Source organism: Akanthomyces muscarius, assembly GCF_028009165.1.
Source record: "Akanthomyces muscarius strain Ve6 chromosome Unknown contig_11, whole genome shotgun sequence".
Classification (NCBI taxonomy): Eukaryota; Fungi; Ascomycota; class Sordariomycetes; order Hypocreales; family Cordycipitaceae; genus Akanthomyces; species Akanthomyces muscarius.
This window is the reverse complement of record NW_026611614.1, coordinates 294,989-316,535: the sequence shown is the minus strand read 5'-3', so window position 1 is coordinate 316,535 and position 21,547 is coordinate 294,989. Positions and strand designations below refer to the sequence as shown.

Here is a 21,547-nt window from a genome sequence, read left to right as displayed (position 1 = left end):
TCTCGCAGAACAGGATGAAATTTTACCACGCATGTGCTGTCACAGTGGCACACATACTGTTGCATTGGAGAATTTGCTTTGTTCGGTACAACTGTATTGAGAAAAGGGACGCCATCTTCCATGTATTATAGCGTTGACTGATACTACTGCATAGCAGAATGCTGGATTACCTGGAGCACCTGTGTGTCTCGTTATGCACCCCAACACACACTGTGGTGAGAGCAACAATTGCTAGAACAGAACAGCTCCGGATATGTATAGTTACTAATTATTACATCGCAACAAATCTGATTGCCCACCAGGCCGCCTGACAGGGTCGACCGGGCGGCCGCCGTCGGCCAATCGCGGAACCTCCCCACAAGTGTACCGTCACTGACGTCGCGTCCCCAGCGCCACACTTTGCACATTAAGTATTCGATATCCTCGATTTTTTTCCCCAATAGCGCTGCAATCTCCTGCATCGCAGTAATTCTGCGAAGGGAATTACAATGGCGCTGGAGCTGGATATGGTCAGGCTCAAGGCCATATTCGAGCCCCGTTCGGATATTCTCGATGGCATAAAGCGGTGCGCTGGTAAGTGAACAAACAAGTGTGCATTAGGCTGATGTTACGCTTTGTTTGCTGAATTTTCTCGCAGAAACACCTGGCAAGATCGCCCTATTCAATGAAATCGCATTGCACGTCCACCGTACGATAGCAAAACGGGGAGAACCCAAGGCTCAGAGTCGAAAAGTTCGGGCCGGCCCTGGCACGAACAGGGCAACGGCTGGCAGCCCGGCCAACGATCCTGTTTTACTGCACGCAAAGGAAATTTCAGTCTTGAGACCACAGAGGAAAAAGTTGGAGTTATGCTTCACGCAAAGCTGTCTATACGCGCGCGCGCCAGGCACAACAGTACCCATCCAGGGAATAGTCTATGCCTGGACCAACATTAGTTAGTTCTCTTATTATATTGCCCCTGGATGGCTCTATGACTAACATATGCAGAATTTATCTTTTATCTTCCCGTCCCTGAAAAGGCACAAGTACAACACAACTACGTCCTGTTCCCGCGAGGCTCGACGGTACCGTCCGAGTCCGGCGCGGCGTCGAGTGGGCCGCTCGTCTTCACAGTCCCTGCCACGACGCCCAAAGAGGGCACGATAGCTGGCGCGGCTGCCGCCGCCTCGAACACATATAAAGGCATATTTCACAGTGCACTTAACAACTGCCTACGCGCCACCGGCAGCGGCGTCAAGATTGTCTCATCAGCCTCTAATAAATCCCACAGTGTAGTCAGGCAATCGAATCGGTCCAAGGAAAAGTTTGTACACGTTCGCGGATTCAGAGGTTCACAAGATGGCTATCTATTTTTCCTAGAAAACGGCATCCTGTGGGGCTATAAAAAACCTCTCATCTTTTTCCCGCTTAGGCGTATTGCCGCTATTGGCTGCACTAAGATGCTTCAGATTACATTCAGCATTATCATCACCGTTTTCACTAAGAAGGGGGCCATAAATAATGGGTACGAGTTCAGTATGATAGACCGGGAAGACTACAGCGGCATCGACGACTATATTAAGCGCAATGGTTTACAGAACAAGAGAAAGGCCAAGAAAGGCGCCAACGACGGCAAGATGAAGCTTGAAGACCTGGATGACGACGATGAGGATGAGGAAGAATACGACCCTAGCGAGCATGACGAAAGCAGAAATGGATCTGGTGAATCCAGCGATGAAGGTGACGACGACGACGACGACGACGACGATGATAGAGATGATGGAGGATGGTGATGGATATGGTAATGAATATAGTCACGGATGGAGTGATGAAGACAGTGAAAAAGGCGACGAAGACGAGGCATCAGCTGCCCAAAGACTGCCAATCAGGAAGAAGGTATAACTCTGTTTTATACTGGCTACTAGGTAGTTGAGATGCTGAACGCGTCTTGCACCATAAATTACATATATCGGCTTTTGCTTAACGTAAGTATAATAGAAGCTTCGTTGAAGCAAAAAGAGGCCAAGTCCAAGGTGCAGATACTGCCAAAGATTTTTGTCAAATTCGTTCTCATCGGTTTTTTTCTTATTTATGACTGCATTCAAATTAGACAAGCTTTAGTCAAAATCACCACGCACGGCGACGTGCCATTTCAGCGTGTTTCTGTGGCAAAAAAGACGAAAAGAAATGCTCAACCCGTGGTGCGTGTTTCACGAAATCGCAGTTGCGCGGCGCCCACCCACCGCCATTGAGGCGAAGCACGAGGCGTAATGCAGTCCATATATTTTCGGCACGCCGAACAATTGGATTGTTTACCGCAAAAACCGAAATGGATGTCGCGGGTGTATTTGGTGTCAAGCAGGGGTGACAGTGCAGGACACGTACACGGGTTTCAGCCCACCAAAGACGCTGGTTAGTATTGCCATCCCACGAGTCACCCTGCCTACTACGCAGCTTTCTTCTTCAACCAACACTCTCTCAGATGACTAATAACTGCTCTGCGCGACATTTGGTTAGTTTTGGTAGTAAGGCGGGGATGGACCTCCGCTATTTCTGGCTGTCGACCCTACTGGTAGTTACTCAGTAGCCCCGGAGTGTGGTGCGTGGCTGAGACTAGATAGCCGTGCCCCGTGCAGTGTTGCGCAAAATTCGCACAACAGCCGTGCAGTGATGGAGTACTGCTTCCTGTTCTGGGATCATCGCACGAAATTTGCTACCAGTAGATGTCTCTGGAGCAAGTCGGACAATATTGACCCTGCTTGCGGCTGACGCAGGCCGTCAGCTAATAGCAGGGAGACCTGGTGTTACCCCAGGGAACTCACCAGCGTTTACACACCCCAGTGGGCATCGGGCCACGCGGGGCGAAAGTTTTGTATCCCTAATAACCTTGGTACGACTAGTTAACTACCAGTACTCAGTACCTACGCGCGCGCGGGGGGGGGGGGGGGGGGGGGGGTTATTTTTCAGAAGGGGTCAAATATACTGATAGTGTTGGAATTAATATTTAGGTATTCCTCCCAATCTATCAGGGTATTAGAACACTCAACACGTTTTAGAAAGAAAAAAAAAAGATTTCTGATATGACTGGGTGCCGTGCCCTGTCCAAAAATCACCCCCCCCGCGTAGGTACCACCTGTACTCCGTAGACACCAGTACTCCCACACAACACCCCCTCCCAGTCCGCCACCAAAAAAAAAAAAAAAAAAAAAAACAGAGAGAGAGAGAACCCCATCATACTACCACTGCAGATTAGGCTTTGATTGAACGATTGGCCGCTATCCCATCCGTCCCGTACCCGTCGCCCACTTGGCTTCTACCGTAGTAGGCTAGTCTTGGCTCGCTGGCTAACGAGATGGTACCAGTAGTACATGTTCTCCCGACCTTGTGGAAATCCGAAACGCCCTAATAACTCGTAGGCAGTGTTAAAGCAAGTGGCACACGAGGCAAAGTAGGGAGTGCCCAAGACCTTCACAAGTATACTGGCAATGCACTAGGCAGGGATTACCCTGGGTAGATCACTGTATCTTCAACATGGTGGATCGAGTGGCCCTGCAGGCGCTCGGCACACAAAAAGAAATTCCGTGCGGATACTGTGACTGAGTATCCATGACACGCAAGCAGGCAACTACTTGCTGCGCAAAGATTAGTCATTGTTGAAGCCAGGGTGGTTTGCACCTCGCTTTTGCTGACAGGGACGACTTCGAGCCCTGCTAGGTACAAGCAGGGGCCACGAAACTTATCGTACTGGAGTATGAACAGCTTTTATCCGTACGTATATTCTCTGTCCATATGAGCTCAGCATCTGGATGCTACCGCTCAGTGAACAGCTATATAAAAAGTCTTCCTGACACTGGAAAAATCGCGCCCCTCAGGAGTCCGTCTCATCACTCAAAGTCATCACAATGCCAGCCCCTCTTGGTAATGATGGTTCTTATATGTGCTTCGACTATAGTGGCAGCTCCCCAAATACTCAACAAGAAGTTGGAAATCTCAAGGCCGGTACTGAATACGGTGGCACTCTGGCCGACGTCTGTGCTGCGGTAGGCCCTGAAGAAGACCTCCGGCGACTACATTATCGACTGCCCAATTCCGGAAGCTACAAAAACAGCTTTGAACGAGCTTCACCGACGAATCTCTTGGACTCCGCGCCTACGGATACTCCCACCAAGGCGGTGCCTGACGAGTACCACGACCACCCCCAGAAGCGAAGGAGACCTGACCCTGAGTCTGCAACAAACACGTGCTCCCTCAGTGGCTCGGTTCCTCATGCGCCTGAGGAACATTGCGACCGCTCCCAGAAGGGAAGGAGACTTGCTTTTGAGTCTGGTGCACTAGCAAACACAGGTTTCATGACAGACACTGAAGCGACACCGCAGCTTCTTGATTCTAGCAGCCACCAAAGCAGCATTTCTGATCGAGCTTCGCCGACGAATCTCTTGGACTCCGCGCCTACGGATACTCCCACCAAGGCGGTGCCTGACAGATACCACGACCACCCCCAGAAGCAAAGGAGACCTGACCCTGAGTCTGCAACAAGCACGTGCTCCCTCAGTGGCCCGGCTCCTCATGTAACTTGTATTCAGGCGTTTGAAGAAGAACTCCGTGGACTCATCCGGAAGAATATAGGTGCTTCAGCTGTCGAACTAGTTTGCACTGTTAAAGATCCTAGCTGGGGTGGCTGTCGTACCGAGCATAAGATCCACATGAAGTTTCAGTGTTGAAGGTTATTCTTCTACGTATATACTTGTTGTTTTGACCCCCATCTTTCTTTGCCGCTGACTGAGGCTATTTTTCAGTTTTTAGCAGCCTTCAGATTCTCTGTTCAAATCAGATACCAGTTCTGTCCACCATTTTCTCTGTCCAAGTTTGCTCCAGTATTTAAGTTGCCAGCAAAGCGTCCTCTTGACAAATTTACGCAGATCGATGCGAGATCTCCTGTTCCAACATCTGCGTATGACCAAGGCTGACTAAAGAGCTTCTACTCCAGCTTAGATTTTGCTGCACGTCCACAAATGTAGAGGATATGGTATAAACTAAGGACGCCTACGAATGTCTCCAATTTGAGAACTCCCTCATATCGACGCGGATTTGATTCTCGAATCCTATATCTGCGTAGCATGAAAGGCGAGAACACCACCGACGTCAACTGGTGACAGAAGAAACTTCTTGGCAAGGATATTTTCAGCAATAAACCCGCTTCCCTCTTGAGTAATGCTCCGGAGGTTTGGATGCCTGCAAAGCTCGTTGAGGGTTATGCCGCGGGAGGGTTCGGGAGAGTTGTCCATCACCACAGGCTTCCAGCAGTCCCAAGTGAGGTCATCAGCACCTAGTAGTGCCCACCCAACGGGTCCTACCGCCATGAGGGTCGCAGTTGCGCTCGTGGCACCAAGGCCCGTTGCAGCGGCGGCTGCTTCAGCTGCCGCGACGGTAGCGGCCGTTGCCGCCGTCATTGCTGGCGTTCCCCCAGCAACGATGCCGATGCCAAGGGTTGGAAGCAGAGCCGCACCCGCGGGTGCACAGACAATAGCACCAACCACGCCAACCATTGTGCTATATCTGAACAGGCCAACGGTTAGACTGGCAAAGAGAAACTTGGTTGTAATCTGTTTTCATTCTTCATACTTGAGTCTTTAGAGGTTTGAGGCAAGGTGTAGGTCTTGACGGTAAGCTGTGTAAGGCTTCGGTCATTAATCATTGACAGGAAAGCGCAGGAAAGAAATTTGAATTGCTGCCCAAGGAATTTATGTGCTACCCAAAGCTTATTTACCCCTCAACGTATGTGGCGTGGGCTGATTGGGTAGGTCTCTTCGTCATGTGATTGCCCACACCACCGTGAGATTCTAAACCAATGAGATAGATGGCGCTTAACGGAAAGTACTATGCTCTCAAGAGCTCGTGTTTTGCTCTAATCCCAACTGAGATACTGAATTTTGCGGGCAGCGCGCACGTCCACTGCGATCTGCTTGACTGCTCAAAGACAGGACTTTTTAATAAGGTACTTAATGTGTTGATTTCGTCTCGCGAAGCCGAGACGACATATGTCATTGAGCAGCTTTCCAACCCTGGGTGTTGTCTGGATGAGAAACTCATTGACATGCTTGGGGAGGAGCAACAAATCAAGGAGATGATCGAAAACTCTCCAGAAAAGCCCGTCTTCTTTATCTACGGCATTGCTCGGGGGGCGAAAGTGCAAAGCTCTAAAGTCACCAAAACAGGTCGCGTAATGATGTTTGACGTGTGTCATGACATGTCTGGTATCGCTGTTCTGCAACTGACGCTGAACGGTGCGGTTCTCCAAGCGAAGAAGTTCACGCCACAAACACATCTCCAGCTTCGACTTGATGCTTAACACTCATAACTATGCCGCTTGCAATTAGGGTATTGATACCGTTTCCTCCTTAGCTATACTTGTAATCCTTGTTAATCAACGACTAATAAGCTGTCTATATGTGAGGCTCAGTGTATTAGGACGCGCTGTGTCTCTCTTTTCTATGATCTTAGCCTAGAGCGCGACTAATGTGTGTCAAACTAGACTTAGTATATAGTACTATTAATATAAGCTTAGGACTATAACAGAGGTTACGAATAGTTCTAGAAAGACTGAATTCTAGACCTTGCTATTTAATTAATTTATAAGGTTACTACTAGAACTAGTAAATAGGTTCAATATTAAGTTTGGCCCTAAGTAGTTCCTTGATTATAAAGTAAAACTAGTAGAGGGTGTTATATGAGCTAATACTCCCCCTTCCTACAATTTTCACATATATTTACCTAACAATTATACTCTCTTTCTCTTTGAATTAACTTATCATCAGTTAGTCAGACAGAGCGTCCTCACGTGAACGCTGTAGTGGGGCCTGCTCGCAAATGCATGAGGCGCGCCTCCAGTGGCAGCCCAACGCCAACGATTGGGCCGCATCACACCCTGCCTTTGGTCGGACATTTCGATGGCGGCCTCAGGGTGACTCGATGTCTTTTAATAATCTCCATGCACTTTCGAAAGCCGAAATCAGGCTAGCTGCGGTAGCTTAGCCGCCAAGTTCAGTACCAAAATGCAAACCCAGGGTATGGCAGAGGCCGCGGTCGCGCAGGCCATACATGAAATATCGCTGCTATCAATTGTCGATCTCCGGAATGCCTTCATGGCAGCATTCGGATCTCCTGCGCCGCCCGTTAAGGCGAGTGCCATCAATAAGACCGTGACTGGGCTAACGAAACCCGACGCTTTATTCCAAGCCTGGCTTCTGACGGCAGAACCGGCCATGGCAGCCTCCTAAGCTTCAGCCTCCCTGCAATTTCAACACTTCCATTCATATCCTGATGGCACCAAGGCCGTTCTCCTAATCAGAAACAAAGAGGGCTTACTGGTTGACCTCGCCGCCATGACCGGGCCGGTCACGAGAAGCACCCCAGATACCAAGGCGAATGCCCTCCAGGACATACTCAAGGCGGCTGCCAAGTGCGGCATCCCGCAGACGCGAGCTGAGGCGCTGGCCCGTGATGGCGCCCTTGAGGGTGCCGTCAAGGCTGCCATGACTCGGCAGGCTGTCCGCGCGGCTTTTATCAACGGTACATGGCAGAGCGCCGCGCTGACAGCTGTTTTTGACGTTAAGCTGCTGTTTGACGGCCAGTTTCAGCAGTACCTGGTCCGAATCGGTGTAGGGGGACTCTATGGCGGCGCTGTCGGTGGCCTCTCGTCATGGATCAGCAACCCCTACCTAAAGAACAACATCGTCCTCGGCGTCTTAATCGGGTCCTCGTTTGGCCTTGTTGGACTCGCCTCGACGGGCGACTGGGCGCGGTTCGGTAAAGGTCTCGGCGTGAACATCGTCAGTGGCGCGGGCGGGTGGGGAGGTGCCACCGTGGGCGCATTTGCCCTGGCACCGTTTGGGCCACTGGGCCCCCCCATCGGCGGGTTTCTCGGCGGCATGGCGGGCGGATGGTTTGGCAGCCGCGTGGCAGGCCAGGTACCAGCACTCAGTGGCGTTACGGACCAGGAGGTCCGCACCATGTATGAGGCAACCGTGGCGCAGCTGGCCAAAGCAGGTCTGAAACCGGATCCCAAGCTCTCGGCCCGGCAGGTTGCCGAGGCCATGACTTTGAGTGGAGGCAGAGGGGGAGGAGCAGGTGATAGCGGAGCTACGGGGCTGCCATTCAACGTGTGCATGACGAATGCCATGGCCAATGATGTGGGTGACCTTCGCCAGTCGCTGCTTGTTATGTACGAGGCGTCGCCAGACCAGTTTACCAACTTCTTGGCAAGGCTGCGAGCCGCAAATGCCGAACTCAGTCCGCAGACTATTCATTAATCTTGAGGGAGATATCATGAAATGAGGCATTATCCATAAAGATCACCGACTGCGGTTTTGGGTATCTGCCAAGATGGGGCAGAAACCCAAGCCATTCCTTCGTTCGACCATCTTGTCCGCTTAGCCCCACTTGATGACTGTACTTGCTGGCTTGACGCCATATATAGCTTTTAATACCCTGCCCGAAAATTCGCAAGGCATGCCTTTTATCTCTCTCTTATCGATTAATTAAATGATTCCTTTTGTGCGCATATTGAGTTCTGCGCTCCTTCCGTTCTAATTAGCTGTCAGCCGGCAGTAGCAGGCGACGAAGTCGCGCTTCCATTCATCATAACTTCTTACTAGCCAACGACCTCAGCACTTCCACGAAAAGCAGTCCCACAATACTACAAACTGACCAGAATTATTATCTTGTATTGATCAATGCAGTCCCTCCATTTAAAGTCGAAGCGACTAAAACCCACACGTACACGTGTGATGCGTGAGCGCTATTGCCTTACAGACAGGAATGAATCCTGGGAAACGTCTTTGAGTCCGTGCACAGGTTTAAGAACGTCTTGTTCTCCGTCAGATTCTCTTAGAGAGGGCTCAGCATGGCTAGCATTAATTCAAAGGTATTGTTGTCTGCCTCTCACAGGATCGAAGCCATATGCTGTGAACGCTACGTGGACGGGATATCGCGATTTAAGTCCCAGCTAATCGCCGTCGTTTGTACTCCAAATTCGACCTCGAAAAAGTCTGTTAATACCACGACCAGAGTTCGGATCTAGGCATTTTGAGAAATGGGCGGCGATTGGACTCTTGTCGCTCGAGTCCTAATTTTGGAACCAGGAGACACATGAGTCATGATTGGAGTTGAGCCCGCATGCAATACTCATCTTAAATATTCTCAGATATATGGCGGTATATTGATCATGTACATTGATAATACTCTTAACGATATGAAGAAGCTTTAGCGGATTGCACCGATGGTGACGAACGGCGTCGTTCCGTAGCAGCTTTTGGGAGGGTGGAAGTATCAGATGCAGTTGCTCTTCGCCACTAAGGGGGTCTACGAAGCATCGCAGAGAGACTACTAACCAGATTGGAAATAATCTGCGATCTATTTTGAGCTGCTTTTGTCGCGAGTCCTACCGCAAAAAAGTAAAGTCAGCCAAGGCGCAAGGCTGGCTGCAAGTGTAAGCAGCCTGAATTCACGAGACAAAGAAAGGGGAGTGAATACTGTAGATGAGATTAAGCACAGCATATCTGTATGCTTATATGTAACCACATAACTGCGTCTATTAGATGCCTTTAGTGCTGCTGTCCTCGGAGACTACGTGAGGCTGGGTTTGATGAAGGCCTTCGAGGACCAGGATCCGGCCTCTCGTTGTCGATGGAGATGGCGATAGCAACGGGCCTGGCAAGAACAACCCGGTCAGGACCTGGAAGGAGGGACAGGGCCTGCATCACCTCTTGAATTGCCTCCGAAGCCCTGATTATTCTTATCTGGCTTTCAAAAGCATACTCCCTTCTACTTATCCCAGCGCACCTTTTAAGCGATCCTATGGTCAACATTGCTCGCGATGTGGGTGCTTGTGCCTTTGGGGTTAACGGCGGGCGAGGGGCTAAGCTATCTGTCAAACAGAGCTTTTGTCCGCCAGGCAACTGCACTAAGCAAGATTACTCAATCCCTAATTGCTCGGCCGAATAAATTCTCTGCAAGATTAAAAGAGAAGAAATATAACTAACACCCAACCTCTAGCATTAACACTAACCCTGACAGGCTGCTTTTTACTAAAAGATTGTGTAAGTACACACTGTGGGTGGTGATGAGCTTGGTGGACAAAACCACCGTTTTTAGTTGACAGATAACTTAACCCAGCGGACGAGTCCTATTACCTCAAAGCTGCTGGTGTAGAAAAGCGAAGGAAGCCGTGTAGCGAATAAAGATGGAATGTGGCTTCGCCAGATCGATATCTGCCAACGCTAGTCTGTACACTCAATCGAGCGATTCATACTTGTGACTGGTTCACACATGAAATTAAGGTATAGTAGAAAGCACTTATGACAACTACCCTTCCACCTCACCGAGGCTGTTTAAAAATAAAAATCGTCCACTGGTATAATCAAGATATGCGTGATCCGCTTTGCCTCCCAGTGGGCAGAGTTCAATACGGCGGCGCGTACGAACGAACCCTTTCCGGCCGACAGCCCCTACCGAAATCGAGCAAGTCACTATTGAGGGCCCCTAGCTTTATTTTCGCTGAACCTTGCCATTTCGCGATTGAGGAGCTTTGGAAGATCATTAGTTAGCCGCTAGTAATAGACTAAGGTGCCATAATTTGCCCACCAGCATGGATTAAGGCGGTACTGTTGAGACTCAGCGGGGTACTGGCGAGACTCGGCGGGGTACTGGCGAAGCTCAGCGGGCTAGGTAGGTACATACCCTAGATACTGGGCGATTATTATTGATGAAAATATCAGACATCAGGTCTACCTGGTACAGTTGGGAAGGAAATACTGAGACACGGCCTTCGCAGTCAGTTATCGGGCTTATTTTGTTCATTTGGGGCTGTAGGCCGCCCGCTGGAAGGCACATCATTAGTCAACAGGCGTGGCTACTCTACACACACAACCTGGCTTCTACATATAAACACCTAGTTATGTGTAACTTCAATGGCAATCCGCGATTTCCTTCTCCAAATTATCAATAATAGCGATGAGATTAGGGCCCGGATTCTACTACCGAGAAACGCCACTGACGAGTGCCAGTCGACTTGAGTTGCGCGCCCATCCCATTATGAATCGTGGGCCGCGCGACAAAATCCGAGTCTTGCTGCAACGGTGCAATAAACAGGTTCTTCCTAGTGAAGAGCTTGCGTTCACTTTGCGTTCACTCACATCGATTGAGAAAGAAACTGCGAAAGAGTTGCTGAATGAGGCTCCGCAACATGCAGCTTCGGCGGCGTACCAAAGTGATTCGTACCTGCAACCTACCAAAACCGGCTTTCCTCTTGAATTCGTCCTCAGCGAAACCAACGCAAATAGAATATCTCGACATGTGATACTCCCTCGCAAGCCGCTACATTTTCAAAAAGGGTACTGATACAATAATACTACTTGGGTTTTGCTTACTTGGTACTGTATTTCGCAAAGAAACCGCTGCCATCGGAACTCCTTCCAAAAAAGGCTTGGCAGCCATTCGCAACACGCTCTACGTATATGCACCATCTTTGTCGATTTTTCGGCCGCCATTTGACGCGGCTGCTGAGAGCAAGCCATATCTTCACGCTCACTGTCCCTGAGATGAATTTATTTTGTAGCGCAAGAATTAACGCAGGGGCTTCCGACGTGTCTGTTCATCATGGCGTAATGGCTATGGCCCTCAAACTCCGCGCAGAGTTCTTTGAGGGTGTGTTGCGCATCGAGGCTTTTTTTCTCAATTTGAAGGTATCTTGAATGGGCCTCCATGGCATGCTGTGATGACTTGAGAAGTAAGTAGCTGGTTATCTCACCCTGGCAATCCCATCTTTATCTGGCATAAGCCTTAATTTTTGCGTTCCGAGGCAAACTCCTGGCACAACGTGACGGAAAACAAGGATGAACCGAAACTTGCCGAGAAGATCAAAGAGTATATTACGCCCAAATTGGTCTAAGAGGGCGCCGCCTTCCTATATCTGCACTCATCCTCCTAGTCGAGTGAAGTTGGCCGTACCGACTCTGAAATGGGTACATTGAGTGAACTAGTAATGTGTCGACGAATGGACTACAGAACAGGATCAATAGATCCGGGGTTTACTCATGCCAGGGCAGACATTATAACAAACACGGGGTAAGGGAAAGTCTGAATCGGCTGACTGCACAAGGCATTCCTTTGCTGTTGCTTCCTGTCAAGACCTCGCATCCTTATCCACTCTTTGTTCAACCTCATCTAGCCAGGGAAAACGAGTGGCAGCTAAAACAATTATTGTCCTGACTCTATTTTCGACAACATTTATTATACAATAAAACGGATATGATATGGAATAAACCACCACGTGGTCTACCGTCGGGTCACCAGTAGACTTTGAAAATAGAATAAAATAAAAACACAGCCAAAGTTCATCCCAAATTGTGGTTTTCTGCTTCATAAAATTCTCTCCACTCGACTATCTGTCACTTTTTTTTTTGGATGTAAAACGATTTCACAGAAACAAAGGGGCCTATTCTTCACGGAGATTCTACAGATCAGGACTTGCGATCTTGGAGCCTTTTTTTCTTGCCACTACCCAGCAAAGAAAGCCATGGGCATCAAGTAGGCATGCCTGCTCCCCACCGCTACGTCGTCGACGACTACGCCTTGTCTGGCAACTCCGGTCTTAGCCTCAGAAATGCCGCTGCATCGACTGGTACATCGTACATCATCAATTTTGGCTACTGGTTAACTGTACGACGCAGTTTGTCGACAAACCCATCTACAATCCAAGCTTTTTTTTCGCTCATCGCCCGCCTCGCCTAGAGACGACTAAGCTTAAACATGAAACCACGCCTAAATAGCTTAGACTATAAGAAGCAGAAGCGAAGGAGGGGAATAGAGAAGTTTCCACGGCTCAGCTTTTTTTACTCCACTATTTTAAGTCTTCCACGGTCGAAATAGAATCAAATGGGCTGACATTGTACCACCGACTTTTAGTGATGCGGCACTAGCCAAAACTGCCACCGAGGGAAGAAAAGGGGGGGTGGGGGTAGCCATACGAGCCTGGATAACGAGGCTTCTAAGAAAACGGCTCAGCCAACAGCTAGCTGCCGCTAGAGAAAATAAAATAAAATGACAGTGGGAGTATTTTCTGTTACGGTGGCGACTTTGAAAGTTGCCGTGACGTCGATCTGCCGATTATAAGAACATAGGTAGAGGCATCTATTCGATCTCGGAGGCAAAAGCAAGTAAGCTCGGCAAAAACTACATTCAGTCACTCTGATAAGGTAGGTACAAGACTGTATCTAATGAAACGCAATAGTACGCAGATATTTCGTCTGCTAGAGTAGAGGCAGCAAACTGTAGGTCTGTTTTTGCACACGTTGATTTGTGTCAGAGGTGACAGCCTACCTTGGGTACATACCTACATTGAGCAGCTTCCAAGCCCTTGTGGCACATATCACTCAGTTCTTTAGGCAAGGGTCGAGATTATGTGTCTTCTCATTCTCTCCGTCTTCTCGCCACAACGGCCGTCAAAGTCGCTCCCCATCTCTCACGCCACCATGGTGCGGATGGGGTACCATCTTTTTCGACCGAGACTCATTTCTAACTCGGTTTATGCAGGGAGATGACCATGACTCTTCCAGGACCATCCAGGTTCGTTCAACAGACGATCAATGACGGCGTCGCATCTACGGTGGCAGCTCCGGCTTCAGCACGGAGTTAATCTTGACCTTGTCTCCAGTGCAGTGCCTGAGCTGCGACAAATTAGCGAGGTTGGTATTCGTCGCCCATTGTTTTAGCACCGAGCACAATTGCAGCCGCAACAATGATTTGGAGTGCTCCCAGCTTTCAACCATAATATGATTCTGTAGCTGCCTCATTTGCCAGGGAGACGCGGTGAAAAGCCGCAACATGGTACTCAATGGTGATTGCGGTCGTTGATCAATGTACGGATAACATCGTTGAGCTACCAATAATGTTCTTCTGGGGCAAATGAGTTTGGACCCGTGCATAACTTTGTGAAAGCGGTGGAGAGTGCTCAATATCCCTGTGGAGGAACCCTGCTCGGGAAATGGTAGGCTGCAGACCGGCTGCGCGCGCAAGGTGATCCACGACCGGGCGGCCAGGTACATGCCCGCGTCAAACGCCCCGCCACGGCGGCCTGCAGTTGGGAGGACAGCCCCTCTGCTTGTAATGGTAGAATTAGTCGAGGTTTCCTCCTGAAGCCCTCTTTTCCTGTTTTTAGTTTTGATTATCCATGATCCGGAATCACTGAATAACACCCAACGTCCCATCTGTCAGCAAGTAACTGCGTGTTTTGACCGACAGATTCAGATTCGGCAACTACAACTCTCACGACAAATAACGAAAAAGAGATGTCGCCGACAAATAGCACCGTGGCGTTCGCAGGTGACGCCTCCTTTCCACCAGCAATCCATGGCCGTGATGTCGAAGAGCAGCCGTCCTCTTCTATCAACCAAGTTTCTTATTTCAGACACTTTATAGACCAAGCCGGTGTGACGCGGGCCGTTATTGACCACGAGTATCACGGCAAGGGCACGGCCGAGTTACCTTTCGTCATCGACTTTCTACCAGAAGACTCTTTCAATCCCCTTAGCTTCTCCAAGGGCCGCAAGTGGCTGATTATTACAATTCAGGCCAGCGCCACGCTGGCTGTTACTTTCGCCTCGTCCGCCTATTCTGGCGGAATTCGTGAGGTTTCTGTTGACTTTGGCGTCTCAGAAGAAGTAGCCATCCTCGGCATCTCACTGTTCGTCTTGGGCTTTGCCCTCGGTCCTCTCCTGTGGGCTCCTCTCTCCGAGGTCTTTGGTCGCCAGAAGATCTTCTTCATAAGCTACCTTGCTCTCATGGCCTTCAATGCCGGTGCCGCGGGCGCCGGCAGCATGAGCGCCCTCATCGTGCTGCGTTTCTTTGCTGGCGCTTTTGGCTCCGCACCTTTGACTAATGCTGGCGGCGTTATTGCTGACATCTTCTCAGCCGAGGACCGTGGCATAGCGGGTGCCATCTTCTCCATGGCGCCATTTTTGGGTCCTGCCCTTGGTCCCATCGCTGGTGGCTTTCTCAGCGAGGCTGGTGGATGGCGCTGGATTGAAGGCGTGATTGCCATTTTCTGTGGTGTTGTTTGGATTGCCAGTTCTGTCACGTACCCCGAGACATACGCTCCTGTCCTGCTCAGAAAGCGTGCAGCCAAGCTGTCCAAGACAACCGGGAAGGTTTACATGAGCAAATTTGATGCTCACAGTCCCCCTCGCAGTACTATTTCACGGTTTGAAGTCTCGATTACTCACCCTTGGGTTCTTCTTATCAAGGAGCCTATTGTCCTGCTCACCTCGATCTACACTGCCATCATCTACGGCACGTTGTATCTCTGCTTCGCTGCCTTCCCCATCGTCTTTCAGCTTGGCCGTGGCTGGGGCTCTGGTATTGGTGGTCTTGCCTTTATCGGTATAGCAATCGGTATGGTTTGCGCAACTCTATACGCCGTTTGGGACAACCAGCGCTATAAACGGGTGGCCGCTACGTACCCCAATGGCACGGCTCCTCCCGAAGAGAGACTGCCGCCTGCTATTCTCGGTTCTATTCTGCTTCCTGTTGGTCTCTTTTGGTTTGCGTGGACTAGTGGTCCCGAAATTCATTGGGCGGTATGCATTGCCGGCTCTGGCTTTTTCGCTGCAGGTACACTTCTTGTCTTCCTCCCGCTCCTCAACTACCTCATCGACTCTTATATCGTCTACGCGGCCTCGGTGCTAGCGGCCAACTCGGTCCTTCGATCTCTCTTCGGCGCAGCTTTCCCTCTCTTCACATCTCACATGTACAAGCACCTCGGCATCCACTGGGCTAGCTCCATCCCGGCTTTTCTATCCCTTGCCTGTCTCCCGTTCCCATTTCTCTTCTACAAGTATGGTGCTCGGATCCGCGCTCGGTGCAAGTTTGCGTTGGAGGCTTCCCGCGCGCTTGTGGAGATGCAGGCGCGGGCCTCTGCCGCCGCAGCTGGTCCCAGAAGCGAGAAAGATGCTACGGTCGATGAGGCTCCAGGGCCGTCCGAGCAGATGGCCGAAAAGTAAAACCAGGCCGTCACTCGGTATTGACAACGAATTGATAGAATATCGCGCAATCGGTGAATTTGATTTTTTCTTCCGTGTCGTTTTGCCAGCCATTGGCTCTAGACTATCTATCATATCACAAATGCTACTAGCCAAAGTTTTACCATTATAGCATGTTTACCGTGATGTTTGCTAATTGGTCTGTTGCCTACCTGCACGCGAGGGATGACAGACGGCCAGTCACCTCCGGTGCCCCGCTCGTAGTCAGATGATGGGGTGCGGGGTTCTACAGCAACTGACGTCCAGTCAACAGTTGGGCGTTATTGGGTGACTTGCTGCTGCGTACTTATTAGGTACCTACCTATGTGCCTTGCTAACAACGGGGCCACCACCAAAAAAGAATTAGCACACATTTATTATTTTTGGGGCCTACCTAGTGCCACACGGCCCCGCCCGCTCCTAGGGAGGAAAACACCAGATGCATGTTCGCCGCTTTTCAGCAGACACCTTCTTTCTCACTAAGTTATGGCAAGTACAAAAGCACCTTCTAACCGATAGAGTCATAAAAAAACCGTGGAGATGATTGATTAGTAGCTAAATAGCTGGCTGGTACCTGTATTTTATCTTTACAAGTTTTTCTCAATGTTTTGTTGTTAATAGAAGAAGAAGAGTCTGCTATTGAGGAATTGCGGCCATCAGTTGTTTCCCCGCGTGCGTGCCTACCCAGTCCCTTGACTCGTGGTACGCTTGCCCGTTGCACTGCCGCACGGTTGCCAAAAAAAAAAAAAAGCCCACCCGTCCAGCCAGCGGCCACACAACACACAGGTTGCACAGCGGCCAGGGTGGCCGTGCTCTTTAGAGCGCAGAGTTGAGCCACTACAGTACCAATATTCACCACAGTACGGATACCTACGGAGTACGGATACGGAAAGTTACCTTATTCATCAGGGGTCAGTCACCAGTCTGCTAACTACGTGGACGGCACGGGTAAACTACCTACGGCCCGCTGCCTGGCACAAGCTCCCGTACGGAGTACCTACCAATGTCAATCAGCGTGGTGTAACCGTTGTCAACGACGCTCATATCGTAGCCGAGCGGTAGGACGGAGGCCTCTGAGAAGTCGCACAACTGCAAGGGATAGTAGGGTGTCGAGGAGGAAGACGTGGACGTAGTCAAGTGCCTGTGCCATCTCGAGACACCACTGCAGCTGGAGCTCGATAGAAGGCCGTGTTGTGGCCAGATGAGTCTTTAGATCGCCATTCGCCATGCACGCAAGGTGAGTGGCCTCATCAGGGGCCTGACGGATATAGCGCACCACGCCGTGAGAGCGGATATCGTCGTCGTCCATCCACGGCCACGGTTATCCCGAGAGAACAACTCTTCATGGGGGGGGGTAGTTATGACAGCGAGAGTGGAGGCGACAAGTTGTTGCGCCCGCTCTTGCGCGCCTTCGGCTGCATACGTGCAGGGAGTCGTCGGGGAGACTTCGTACTAGTTACCGAGTACTACGTCTGCTGATGACTCATGCCCATATGTTAATTACGTCTGCGGAATCGAGGGCTAGGCGAAGTAAGCTTCCGCAAATAGAGCGAAATCTCTCCGGACGTTGGTTCCAAGTCACGACGCAGGCCACAGTGCTGAAAGCCGCCTGTGAGAGTTCGCGCCGACAATAAGGCTGACCGCCCGCCAAAGCTGGCACAACCTAGCCTCATGGCTTAACACTGTGTATGTCTAATTTACCAATTCCACACTGTGTTGAATCACATTACTTAATAACGAGCAAGCTGTCTCTGCACCTCTGCAGCTGCACTTACTACACCATCTTCTGTTAACGCTTGCGAAAATGACAGTCACTAGTATGCTAAGTTTGTTAAAGATTGTAATCGTGCTGCGTGTGCTGACGTGAGTTATACCAGATTGCGAGGCGCCACCACCTTATACGGCGAAAGAGGTTAAAGCTCAAAAGCACCAGCTATCTGACGCGGAAACCACCAAATCTGCTGATTCAACTACAAAAGATGTACCTGCGCCTCCGCTCGACTCCGCCGGCTACCTTGCTCCTGAGAATTGTTTTAACCTCAAGATTGGCACCGTCTTTAATGATTTGAATGACCCGCATCAAGGTGGCCTATACCAAGTCGAGAAGAGACTTTTTTTCGTCAATAAGGGCAGGGATATTCAGCGGCCGGAGTATACATTCCACGTCCCGTATTACACGATAAATTCCAACAGGATGCTCGATTGGCTTCGTTCGTCTTTCAACATTCAGAGAACAACATACGACATAAAGCAGCTCCGTCTCACTGAATGCTGTGTAGACGTGGATCTCGAAAAGAGACTTGGGCAGGATCAACAGCTCAAGGAATTCGTCAAGAACTCTCCCAAGCAGCAGGCGTTCTTCGTCTATGGGATCGCTTGGGGCAAAAAAGTGCGAATAACTTCCAGTCGTAGGAGCGACCATAGAACTCGGGTTGGGAACCCTGGCCTCTTTTACGAATACTCAAAGGTGAGGGAGAGGCAAGATCGATGCGAGCTGAAGAATTCCGTGTTCGGGGTTGCTGTCTTGAAATTAACACTGAACGGTGCGGTCCTTCGAGCAGAAGATTTCACTAAAGATGCCACACAAAGCCAGCAGCGTTTTCTGTGCTGAGGAGTAGACAAGGAAGCATGGGTTGCGGGCTGGCCTCTTCGCCTGGCTTCTGGCTTTTCATGCAGCACAAGGTAGATGGGGCTAAAAATACATTCTCAACCGGTCCAATGGAGTCAATGACTATAACGGTTTGGCTGAGTATATTGACAAATAACTGAGCGACTACTACGAGTATCGAAAAGCTAAGAAAAAAGCGAAATCAAAGAAAAGAAAGGGGGGGTCGAACAGCTCTAGAGCTCTTTGGCTCACCTAGGCCAATCTCGCTTACTGGTAAACCCTGGATCGGCGGACCGCCTAGAATAGAACCAAGGCGAGAATATAAGGCAGCCACCACATCGCATTATAGTTATTTAAATACAGTTGTGCTCCAGAAATATATACATCACATTTTCCCAGAAATGCATAGATTCCGCTCGATTCGTTCCCAGTGAGCATCATCTGTGCCTGCGTTCAACCAGTAGTTCCCATCATGATCTTTGCCAACAGTGACCAGATAGTCGAGGCGAACGGTATAATTAGAAGTGTACTGAACGTAAGAAGGGAATCCCGATCTGGGTGAAGGTGCGCCAACGCCCGTAGAGGCATTTTTAACAACAGCTCCAGTCAGGTTCAAGTCGAATAACTTCCCGTGGCACCAGCTGGTGCCCATAAGAACCGTCATTGTGGCATCGCCGAAAACAGGCATGGTCAGGGTACCTTCCTTCTCCCTCACCAGCGCGGAATATGCCTCAACTTGTTGACGCGTGCGACTTTCCGTGACCCGTTTACGTATTAGTGAAGCCAGGTGGCTTAGGCCGCTGGTGATAACTTCTTGCGCGGGCACCAAGACAGTGTACCACTGAAATGCGTTGGACAGATAAGGCTTGGACGACGGCAGGAGGTCGTCTTGCAGTGCTTTACGAATGCCGAGAGAACTGAAGATGTTGACAGTACCGCGTGGGTCCTTCCGGGTCGCTGTGTGCAATCGAGCCCACCAAGCAGTGATGAGATTATCGTCGCTCAGAAACGGTCTCGTGTCGTTGAGGTCACCGCCTTCGCTGGATGACAAGTCGCTCGCTACTTGTTGGCGCATCTCGTGCAAGAATGCCGCCGGAAACCGCAGGACACGGGTTCGATAAGTTTTGAACATGGCATTGTATAGGGTTCTGATTGCAAATACAATCCATGGAAACCCGGTCAGCCGCAGCCCTTCGAGCACGTAGGGTTCGGTGTGGTGAAGCCCGAGGTGAGTCAGGGGGTCCTCGTCTGCATCGTGCGGCGTCCCAACTTGGCTCGGGTTGTCGTTCACAATTTTAGACCAGGCGTGAAGCAGCTCCGCCTTGCCCGGAATGTCAAAGAAGGTATGGAACCAACTCAGAACGACAATTGTCGCATCGTGAAATGACACGACAACTAGCCCAGTCTGGGGCAAGTCATTCTTCAAGTAGGCAGAAAAGTCATGGGGGACACTTGGATGGTCCCACAGGGACTTAAAGGCGGTGACCTCTGCGACTATCTCAGGTCCTTGTCCTTGCAAAGCCCCCAGTGATTGCATTTGAGACGCAACCGGATGTTTCCCCACGGGCATATCGTGTCGAATATTGCAGAAATTTACCGCTGGACGATCCTTTGTGAAGCTTGCTGGGATATGATAATAGAGCCGGCCGTTTCTCTGTCGTTTCGTTCTTTGGTTAGCTCGGGCCCCAGTAGCGTATATAGCAAAGCAGGCCCATGAGCAGCTAGACAGTTGTAGAACTGAGCAAGGGTGAGGCAACTTACATTATATCTGAGTCTGGCCCCGATTTTGTCCCAACCCTTAAAGGTAGCAAGAGCTTCCAAACCATCTCGCAACTTTGAGGGGTCGAGAACATCGTTAAACAGAAACGGCGTCCAGAAGATAGTGTCTTTACCGTGAGGAAGGTCGTCAAACAGTCTAAGCGGTATTACTCTGTCAGTGGGTATTGTCGCGGCTTGGCCATGGGTTGGGTCAAGGAAACGCAACATGGTGAAGTAAGGTGAAACGGTAACAGCCTGGCTTCAAATAGTCAATGTGTGACCCTCAAGATGAGAATGAAAATCGGCGGTCTTGCGAAAATGAGGAATAGCTAGAAACTCGGAGTAACCATGGGTCCGTCGTTTGACGGGGACCAGTCTCTCTTAAGGGAAGCGCTTAGCAGGCGTAGTTCTTTAATCAGTCAATCAACTAACCAATCAATTAAGACATCTACAGTGTACAATACCCGCTAATTTTGGCCTCTACATGCTTATAGGAAGTTGCTAATCGATACTGTAGCGGCCTGTCGAAACGATGCTTCTGAATGACACGCAAAAGCGAGAAATTAGCAGCCATTTCTGGCCTACTCATCTGGTAGCTCAAACATGTATGGTGGGTTCCGTGCGAGGGAAGCATCGCGTGACTTGGCTCATGGAGCTGAACTAACAACCAAAAGCCTACTTGACTTTGTCTTTACCCAATTCTCGCTGCTGTTCGAATTACGAACCTTCCAGCTCCGGGCTTGGTAGTACGCCAGAAGTGGAAGTACGCCAGAAATGGTAGTGCGCCAGCACATCAGAAGTGGTGCAAGGGATGCTAAAGTTCTGGGTACACAGTGGGTACATAGCGGCGCTCCGCGGCAGCCTAGAGTGGCTGCCAACTATTATTTTATCTAACTGAAAAGAGGACATCCGTTTCGCCTTTCTCTGTATCAAACCTGTAAACTGATTTTATTGGGCTAGGCAGGAAATGGCTAGTACCCTGTAGGTAGACATACTTGCCCAGAAGCCGCCCATCGTGCAAACAACAGGCTGGCTGCTTCCCTCGGCCTTAAAATAATCACCGAGGGCCTGAGCGGCCTAGGGTCGCTGGACAGAAGATACACACCTACGCGCGCGCGCGCGCAGAATG

At 50.1% G+C, this 21,547-nt stretch overlaps 7 protein-coding genes across 8 annotated transcripts; 4 read left to right on the top strand and 3 right to left on the bottom strand.

Annotated features, from left to right (window-relative positions):
• Positions 1-488: 488 nt before the first annotated feature.
• Positions 489-1,772, top strand: LMH87_007635 (uncharacterized protein; the record flags this gene model as incomplete). The annotated part of the gene is made up of 3 exons (XM_056199551.1): positions 489-573; positions 638-934; positions 988-1,772. The coding sequence occupies 3 exons, from the start codon at positions 489-491 to the stop codon at positions 1,770-1,772; spliced, it is 1,167 nt and encodes a 388-aa protein (XP_056057989.1).
• Positions 1,773-5,081: 3,309 nt separating this feature from the next.
• Positions 5,082-5,793, bottom strand: LMH87_007634 (uncharacterized protein; the record flags this gene model as incomplete). Its single annotated transcript, XM_056199549.1, has 3 exons — positions 5,082-5,535; positions 5,602-5,607; positions 5,747-5,793. 3 exons carry the CDS (start codon positions 5,791-5,793, stop codon positions 5,082-5,084), a joined length of 507 nt encoding a protein of 168 aa, XP_056057988.1.
• A 1,568-nt stretch (positions 5,794-7,361) lies between these two features.
• On the top strand, positions 7,362-8,288 carry LMH87_007633 (uncharacterized protein; the record flags this gene model as incomplete). Its single annotated transcript, XM_056199548.1, has 1 exon — positions 7,362-8,288. The coding sequence occupies one exon, from the start codon at positions 7,362-7,364 to the stop codon at positions 8,286-8,288; it is 927 nt and encodes a 308-aa protein (XP_056057987.1).
• A 6,036-nt stretch (positions 8,289-14,324) lies between these two features.
• On the top strand, positions 14,325-16,034 carry LMH87_007632 (uncharacterized protein; the record flags this gene model as incomplete). Of its 2 annotated transcripts, XM_056199547.1 has the most annotated exons (2): positions 14,386-14,410; positions 14,461-16,034. In XM_056199547.1, 2 exons carry the CDS (start codon positions 14,386-14,388, stop codon positions 16,032-16,034), a joined length of 1,599 nt encoding a protein of 532 aa, XP_056057985.1. The 2 variants fall into 2 exon arrangements, with proteins under 2 accessions (XP_056057986.1, XP_056057985.1); XM_056199546.1 differs by having other exon boundaries at positions 14,325-16,034.
• Positions 16,035-17,278: 1,244 nt separating this feature from the next.
• On the top strand, positions 17,279-18,670 carry LMH87_007631 (uncharacterized protein; the record flags this gene model as incomplete). Its single annotated transcript, XM_056199545.1, has 6 exons — positions 17,279-17,289; positions 17,482-17,515; positions 17,720-17,738; positions 17,798-17,869; positions 17,930-18,519; positions 18,614-18,670. The coding sequence occupies 6 exons, from the start codon at positions 17,279-17,281 to the stop codon at positions 18,668-18,670; spliced, it is 783 nt and encodes a 260-aa protein (XP_056057984.1).
• A 375-nt stretch (positions 18,671-19,045) lies between these two features.
• On the bottom strand, positions 19,046-20,197 carry LMH87_007630 (uncharacterized protein; the record flags this gene model as incomplete). Its single annotated transcript, XM_056199544.1, has 1 exon — positions 19,046-20,197. The coding sequence occupies one exon, from the start codon at positions 20,195-20,197 to the stop codon at positions 19,046-19,048; it is 1,152 nt and encodes a 383-aa protein (XP_056057983.1).
• A 602-nt stretch (positions 20,198-20,799) lies between these two features.
• Positions 20,800-21,212, bottom strand: LMH87_007629 (uncharacterized protein; the record flags this gene model as incomplete). The annotated part of the gene is made up of 3 exons (XM_056199543.1): positions 20,800-20,827; positions 20,883-20,956; positions 21,084-21,212. 3 exons carry the CDS (start codon positions 21,210-21,212, stop codon positions 20,800-20,802), a joined length of 231 nt encoding a protein of 76 aa, XP_056057982.1.
• Between the last annotated feature and the right edge of the window lie 335 nt (positions 21,213-21,547).